At 39.7% G+C, this 8,899-nt stretch overlaps 1 protein-coding gene across 1 annotated transcript in view; it reads right to left on the bottom strand.

Annotated features, from left to right (window-relative positions):
- TEC (tec protein tyrosine kinase) overlaps window positions 1-8,582 on the bottom strand; it is a 102,591-nt gene extending 94,009 nt beyond the window's left edge. The window contains exon 1 of the mRNA XM_015560977.1: window positions 8,464-8,582. Within this exon, the coding sequence (XP_015416463.1) occupies window positions 8,464-8,511 (48 nt within the window). The 5' untranslated portion in view covers window positions 8,512-8,582. The remainder of the gene's footprint in view (window positions 1-8,463) is intronic.
- Between the last annotated feature and the right edge of the window lie 317 nt (window positions 8,583-8,899).

Genomic DNA, 8,899 nt, shown 5'->3' on the forward strand with positions numbered 1-8,899 from the left:
GGGGGAGGGGCAGCCTCAGGTCCCCCGGCCCCGGCGCGAGGGCCCAAGGGTGCGAGGGCATGACGACCATTTGCTCTTTATTATATAGGATTACCTCAGTAGTTTTGATCAGGAGATTCCACTCCTTGGAGAGTGGAACTGCAGGTAAGCTAGTTATTACGTTTTGGTTTGGTCACGTAGCTTAAATTATTTCTTTACTTCACAAGCCAAAGAGATATGTGCAGAATTGAGATGTCGATCATCTTCAATTTAAAGACAAGTGACTTTCCCTGGGTTTAGAGCATTTTCCACCCTCCCACCAGCTGGAATGTACACATGGCAAACTCAACTTTCCTTCTGCATTCCAGGCGACACCCAAATGAGCCAAATGAGAGGAGAAGGAATGACATGGAACCAGAACCTGGTCTTTGAATGACCCCATGGACAGAGCTGCCCCACCAGCCTAGACATTGTAAGAAATAAACACACTTCCATCTTATTTTTGAAATGACATATAATTGTTCTTTGTTATAGTGCCTTAACCTTTATTCTACCTACTAGACCACACCCATGCAAAAACTGATTAAGCTTTCTACTGCTTTTGAAAAACATGGCACAGGGAAACGATAACCATTGAAAACAGGCATAAACAGCAAGTATTTCAAGTGAGTAAAGTACCTTTTACTAGAAGAAAACATGAGAATAAAGGAAAGTAATTGGAAATTATATATAAAATAAGCAAATGCCTATGTGTGTTCCTTGACTGCAGTATTCGAAGTTGTTTTTAATGAGGAACATATGTCTATGTCAATGTATTTTTTCCTTCTGGTTTTTAAAATAGGAATAGGGAATCCAAGTCATCATTGCATTCAACTGTTTTACAGAATGAGAAAGCTTTTGAACAAAATAGTTCAAGAACAAAAAGAGTTACTGAGGAGGATTCGATGAAATTTAAAAGTCCTGAGACAGCTCAACTAGCTGAAAGGTATGATGAGACACTGTGGCAACCTGAACACTAACTGGATATTGATGCCATTAAGTGTTTTTGTAACATTTGTTTCCTAATATTAAGATTTGATATCAAGATAGTGTTGAGCCCTGACTGGTTGCTCAGTGGTTAGAGCATTGGCCTGCAGACCTAAGAGTCACAGGTTCAATTCCAGGTCAAGGGCATGTACTTTGGCTGCAGGTTCCCCAGCCCCAGTAGGAGTGCTTGCGGTAGGCAACCAACCTATGTGTTTCTCTTCATTGATATTTCTCTCTCTCTCTCTCTCTCTCTCTCTCTCTCTCTCTCCCCCACTCCTCCCTCCTTTCCACTCTCTCTAGAAATCAATGGAAAAAATATCCTCAGATGAAATTTTTTTTTAAAAAAAAAGTTAGTGTTATGCCCTAACTGGTTTGGCTCAGTAGCTAGAGTGTCAGCCTGTTAAAGATAATGTTGCGTTGTTTTAGAGCAGTGGTTCTCAACCTTCTGGCCCTTTAAATACAGTTCCTCGTGTTGTGACCCAACCATAAAATCATTTTTGTGGCTACTTCATAACTGTAATGTTGCTACTGTTATGACTCGTAATGTAAATATCGGATATGCAGGATGGTCTTAGGCGACCCCTGTGAAAGGGTCGTTCGACAGCCAAAGGGGTCGCGACCCACAAGTTAAGAACTGCTGTTTTAGAGTTTTTTGAGTGTGATAATAGTATTGGATATTTTTAAGAGTTCTTCTTTTGCAACTACATACTGAAAATTTTAGAGGTAAAATAATGCCTGTGATTTGCTTCATAATCTGGTAAGGGCTATGTGGGTGTACAGACAAAATAAAATTGTTCTTGAATTGATAACTAAGTGATAGATACAGGGGTTCATTATACTACCCTATTTTTGTTTAAGTTTGAAATTTTCCATAACAAAAAACTTTAAAATATGTTTAAGGGTTTTCCTTTAAATGGTTTTCCATGTCCCTGTCATCCAACACTGGTAAGAAAAAAGAACTGGTAAGAAAAAAAAAAAAAACAGAAAAAATTGAAAGAAGGAAAACAAGGGGTGAGGGGACCAAGGCAGACCAGTGAAAGGAAATGAAGGTGGGTGAGTTCTCCTTTAGGAGAGCGTCTTCCTCAAGGATGGACTTGCCACCCCACCTCGCTCATCAGGAAAGCTCTTCCAAAGATTCCTTGAGTCAACTGAGCCACAGAATAATGTAATGTGGTACTATCCCTTCTTGGACAGGCAGGAATTTGTATCTCTAGCAAAATAAAATCACAGTCTATGGGACATTTGTCCTTTTTATAACTCCTCCGTTCCCTTTGTTGCCTTTCCTTTCCCCTGTTCAAATTTCATGGAAGAAGAAGTTTGCTTTTCAAATTTACAGCATGATAAAAGGAAAGTTCTGCGCGGGTTAACAAGTACCAAGGAACAGTAGGTAGTCGGGTAAAGTGCATATATTCAAATTGCAGTCTTTTAATAAAAGAGTCATTAACAAGATCACCGAAGGGAACCAGCATAACTGAAACCACACAGCATAGCAAAACAAGGAGGCAAATTTGACCAGAAAAATAGTTAACCTTACTTCTAAGGTTTGTGGAGCTCAGTTATGAAAGAGCTGTTATAGACAGGATCTCTAAGGGGGGAAAAATAAACTGACAAAAATACTAAAATCATAGAAAACATGATCTCATACAACACTTATAACAAATAAAAGTAATAAACTACATTCAAAAAGCCTCATTGGTATAAAGCAAATAAAAAGGTGTAGCTGCTGCCTAGTTCTTTTGGACTCTCACTCTTAGAGCCCAGCTACCACAGTGAGAGAAGCGTGCGCCAAATGGAAAAGCCACATACAGGTACGCCAGCGGAGAATTCCACTGAGCTCAGCCTTCGAGTCACCCCAGCCTCGGAGCCAGACACATAAAGGAGAAAACTTTCAGAGGATTCTAGCCCCAGGTTGACTGAGTCACACCAGCTATCAAGATGTCTAAGATAAGGGCATAGACATTGTGGAGGAGACACCTGGTGCTGTCCAATCCTTATAGATTCTATGAGTGTGATAAAATGGTGATTGCCGTTGTGTGCCTTTAAGTGGAAGGTGGTTTGTTACGTAGCAATAGATAACTGAGACATATGATTCTATATAATTTTGCAGTTATTGTTTGTATTTTTTTACATAAAGATTAAATTAAATTTATTGGGGTGACACTGGTTTACAGAATTATATAGGTTTCAAGTATACATTTCTATGATACATGATCTGCATATTGCATTGTGTGCCCACCACCCAAAGTCAAATGATCTTCTGTCACCTTATATTTGGTCCCCTTTATCCTTTACTAGAGGTCCGATGTGTGTCCCTCAGCCCAGCCTGCACCCTTTACAATCTGAGACCCCTCGGGGGATGTCTGACTGCCCTGTGGGATCAGGACTAAACCAGCAGTTGGACATCCCTCTCACAATCCGGGACTGTTGGCTTCCAACTGCTCTCCTGCCTGCCTGCCTGATTGCCCCTAACCGCTTCTGCCTGCCAGCCTGATCAGCCCCTAACCACTCCCCCACAACTGCCCTCCCCTGCCGGCCTGGTCACCCCTAACTGCCCTCCCCTGCTGGCCATCTTGTGGCCACATGGGGGCAGCCATCTTATATGAGGGCATGATGGTCAATTTGCATATTACCTCTTTATTATATAGGATTACTCCCCCTGTGATAACCACCATACTGTGTGTGTCTATGACTTTCCGTTTTATACCCCACCTATGAGTGAAATCATAGTTCTTAACTTTTTCTGTCTGACTTATTTTGCTTAGGATGATATTCTCAAAGTCCATCCATGTTGTCACAAATGTAAAGTATTTCATCTTTTCCTACGGCTGAGCAGTATTCCATGGCATATATGTGCCACATCTTCTTTACCCAATCATCTATCCAAGGACACTTGGGTTGTTTCCATGTCTTGGCCACCATGAATAATGCTGCAATGAACATAGGGTACATATATCTTTGCAAATAAATGTTTTCAAATTTTTCAGGTAGATAACCAGAAGGAGGGTTGCTAGATCATATGATAACACTATCAATTTTGGGGGACCCTCCATACTGTTTTCCATAATGGCTATGACAGTTTACATTCCCACCAGCAGTGAATGAGGTTCCTTTTTCTCTACAACCTCTCAAACACTAATTACTTCTCTTTTTGATAACAGCCATTCTAACAAGTAATACAGATTTAATGCAATCCCCATCAAAATCCCAATAACATTCTTTAAAGAAATAGAACAAAAAATCATCAGATTTGTACGGAACCACAAAAGACCCCGAAGAACCAAAGCCCTCAAAAATAAAGAACAAAGCCAGAGATATCACACTACCTGACTTCAAATTATACTACTAAGAAACAATAATGAAAACAGCATGGTATTGGCAGAAAATGAAACACACAGACCAATGGAACAAAATTGAGGGTCCAGAAATAAAACCACATGTATATGGGCAAATAATTTTTGACAAAGGAGCCAAAAACACACAATGGAGAAAAGAAAGCCAGAATGAAACCTGGTGCTGGGAAAATTGAAAAGCCACATGCAAAAGAATGAAACTAGACTACAATTTGTCCCCGTCTACAAAAATGAATTAAAAATGGATCAAAGATCCAAATATAAGACCTGAAACAATAAATTATATTAAAGAAAACGTAGGTACCAAACTTATGAACATTTATCTTAGAGAAGATTTTATGAATTTGACCCCAAAGGCAAGGGAAGTAAAGAAAAAAATAAATCAGTGGAACTATATCAAACTAAAAAGTTTCTATGTCATTCTTTTTTTTAAAAAATATATTTTATTGATTTTTTACAGAGAGGAAGGGAGAGAGATAGAGAGTTAGAAACATCGATGAGAGAGAAACATCGATCAGCTGCCTCCTGCACACCTCCTACTGGGGATGTGCCTGCAACCCATGTACATGCCCTTGACCGGAATCGAACCTGGGACCTTTCAGTCCGCAAGCCGACGCTCTATCCACTGAGCCAAACCGGTTTCGGCTCCATGTCATTCTTGACCATCCCATTCTCATTTCATTCGTCTCTAAACCCTGTCAACCTCTTCCTTCACTTAAAGGTTTCCTCTTCTCCCCTCACCCATCTTTTCACATTTTCAGTTCAATGTTTGGATGGAATGAAAGGAGAATCAGGCATACTGGGGTTTCTTTTTGGAATGACAGAAATCTTCTGGAATCAGATAATGGTGATGACTGCACAACACTGTAAATATACTAAAAACTACCAGACTGTACTCTTGAAAATGGTTCAAATGTTGAGTTTTCATAAAACTTATTTTCAATAAATTTAACAAAAATACATGTACAACATGTAAAATAATATATATATGTATACACATACATATATATACACACACACACATATATATATATATTTAAAATTAAAAGAAAAAATAGAAAGCAGAAAACAAAAGGCAGGGGGGAAAAAACAGAGTGGAACCAAAGCTTATGTCTTCTCACATCCGTGCACAAGACATAATTGAATATAATCAAAATTAGCCTTGAATATTCCACAGGAGGCACAGGCCACAACTGGAGACTGACACACACATTCTCTCTCTCTGCAATAAATGTGGTTCTCAGTTCACAGTATGAATTGCACAAATAGACACATATTTTAAAGGGGTGAAATAGTAAACCAGATTTAAAGCAATTGAACAAAAATCTTCCAAGGCTGTTAAGACATTGTAAGACAGGGTAGTGCATTTTTTCACACCACCATCCTTACGACCGTACAGAACACATACCCCAGAAGGGTTGATAAGTATAGTTAAATACCACCAAATGTTCACTTAAACTTACACAAAATACATTTTAAATTACCATTTATTTAATACATTTGCTTTACATTACCCTTTAAAATTGAAGTTTCACTGGCTTTAAAAACACAGAAAAGCAACATTTCTATCACTCTGCTGAAATTCTAGAATGCGTGCCTTGTCTAGGATCTACTGAACTACATTAGCCAACCATCCTGAAGTCTGCTAGTCTATGCAAAAATGGAATTACCCGCATTGCTGGGTGCAATTGGTGCTTTATATTGATCAAAATATCAAGTCATACTGGTATAAAACCTGGACAAGGAAGTGGCACATTAATTCACATTCCCTTCTTAGCTCTGCTCAGAACCTGCCCAACTTGCTAGCCATATCAAAATCTAAGAAACTGAATTTGCCAGTTTCACCATCATCATAAGAAACACTAAGCACCACCTGCAGAGTAGAGTGATTCCAAAACGGTACCTACTCCAGAATAGTAGCTGAGTAAGCCGAACACAGAGGCACTCAACCTGCCCAGTGTGACAACAAAACTCATACTAACATACTGGTATGTCCCAATCCTTGCTGGTGGCTGAAATTGTTCAAATGGTGGATATATCCTTTCATTACAAAATTAGAAATAAAATATAGAATGCAAATACCTCTGAAGTAAGTAATATACAGACTGGTTTATTTTAAATCCTCAATCCCATCATCTCTTGCCATCTCAAACATGTCTAGCCTGCAGCTTCCCACTCTTTGATGCACCTGATCCCTCTCTATTGGGTCATCCCCTTTGGCAGAGTAGCCTCACTTACATGCCCAGTCATAAACCATTCCCTTGACCCACATTCACCTCCAAATACCAAGTCACTTCTGTTTCCCTTTGCAGCACAAGCTCCTGAAAAATGGAATTAGGATTGCTGTCCCTGCTTCTCATCATGTGCTTTCCTCCAAACACCCAGTTGGAGTTCTATCTCCAGCATTCACTATGGCCGTCACCAAGGACCTCCTTCTTACCAAACCCGCTGATCATTTCTCTGTTATTTTACTTGACCTCAGTTCTTATCTTACTTAACACAACTGACCATCCTTTCTTTGAAATGCGTAACTTTTCTAAGTTCTCTGTGACACCAAGTTTCCTGGATTTTTCTCTGATGTTAGAGGCTGTATCTTATCTTCTCAGTCCCATTTATTGGCTTCTATTTTTCTGCTTTACTTAGAAACACTGGTGTGTAGCAGGGCTCTGTCCTGGGCTTGCTTTGCTGCTTCATTTCTATATTCTTCTCAGGAGTGACCTCATCCAATTCCATGGTTTGAAATAGCATCTAGAGATTGATAACTCTGAAATCTACATCTTCAGCCCTGTCCCCAAGAACTTCAGATTTATATATCCAATTGCAAACCTAGCATCTTTATTTGAATTTTAACAGGTATCTCAAACATAACATGTCTAAAACGGAACTCTAGATACTGCCTTAACACTTGTTCTTTACCTACTCTTTACCATCTGAGTAAATGGTCTCACCACCTCTCCACTGCTCAGCCAACATTTTAAGAGTTATCTTTGATTTATTCCTCTCTTTCATACTTCAAATCTAATCCATCAACACATTCTTTGGACTGTACCTCCAAAATATTATAACCCTGAATATTCAAGTCTCTACTTCACTCTTCCCCCATTACACAATAGATTGATTATACTACTGGCCCTGCTTTTTTATACCTCCCTGTATCTTTTCACATCTCTTTATTCCTGTCCTTGGGCAATGCCCTTCCACACTAACTGTGGGTAAACCATATCACTTTCTTGGACCAATGGGATAGCAGCAAACTTAACACAAGTTAAGGCTTAAAAATCTGCCTATTTGTTTGTACTTTTTCTCTTACTTTTTTGCGATTACCATGAGTATATGATCCGGCTAGCCTATTAGAGAGATGTAACATAAACACAGAGGAGAGCAGAGTTGTACCGGCCATCTCAGCTGAGGTCATCCTAGACAGTCAACAGCCATCTGGCCCTCCAAATACATCAAAGACCCCAGCAACATCACAGAGCTGCCTACCTGACCTACATTTGATTAGAGACACATGAGCAAGACCAGTCACAATCAGCTGAGCCTGGTCCAAATCAACAGAACTACCCAGACATCCCATTAATTCATGAACAAAAATAAATCTTTATGTCTATACACCACTGAGTTTATGGGGATGTTTGTTACTTGGCATTACTGGGGCAATTAATTGACATAGCCACTATCATCCCTTGTCAGGACTATTGCAATATCCTCCTAAAGGTCTCACTATTTCTTTCCTTGTCTTCTTATAATCCTTCCTCCATTTCAACAATCAACACAAACTTAAAAAAACATAAATCCGTTCATTTCCTAAGTCCTCCAATGGTTTCCTCGCACCTAGACTAAAACCCAATTTCTGTAACCTAGCATAACACCTACTGGTATTAAGAGTTCTTCTTTTAGAGCTACATACTGAAAATCTTAGAGGTAAAATAATGCCTTTGATTTGCTTTATATTCTGGGAAGGGTATTTCAAATTGTCCCTTCTCACCAAAAATAGAATGAGCATAGGTCCTAGAACCAAATGAGCTGGGGTTCTGCCTCTGGTTCTGCCCCTAACTAGATGGGTGACTTTGGGCCAAGTAACCAACTCCTGAGGCCTAAAAGTTACCTTGTCATCAGCTATGTCTATGCCAAAGGCAGGGGGTGCAGGAAACATTCTTCAAAGAGGTGGAGGCACTGGGGTAACATGGAGACACGGAGGCAGAGAGACAGGCAGTCAATCAGTCCATTCTGTTCCAAAGCACAAACAAGAATATCTAAACACCTTAACTCAAGGTTTCCCAAACTGTGCTTCCCAGAACCTGTCAGATTATACCAGACTGCAATCTCCTAAAGGCCGAGGCACTGGCTGATTTATTCTCTCCTGTGGGACCAGTGGCCACCACAGTGCCAAAAACATGCTATCATAATATGTGCTTACCACATGCTTGCTGAATGAATGAATAAAGATATGCAGGTAAAGCTGGGTTAAACAATGTCAAACTGGTTTCTTGTGTGCATTTCTGAGCCTTTGATACATGAATAGACTCTGTGAATCATACAGA

This window comes from Myotis davidii, unplaced genomic scaffold (genome assembly GCF_000327345.1).
Source record: "Myotis davidii unplaced genomic scaffold, ASM32734v1 scaffold455, whole genome shotgun sequence".
NCBI classification, from domain to species: Eukaryota; Metazoa; Chordata; class Mammalia; order Chiroptera; family Vespertilionidae; genus Myotis; species Myotis davidii.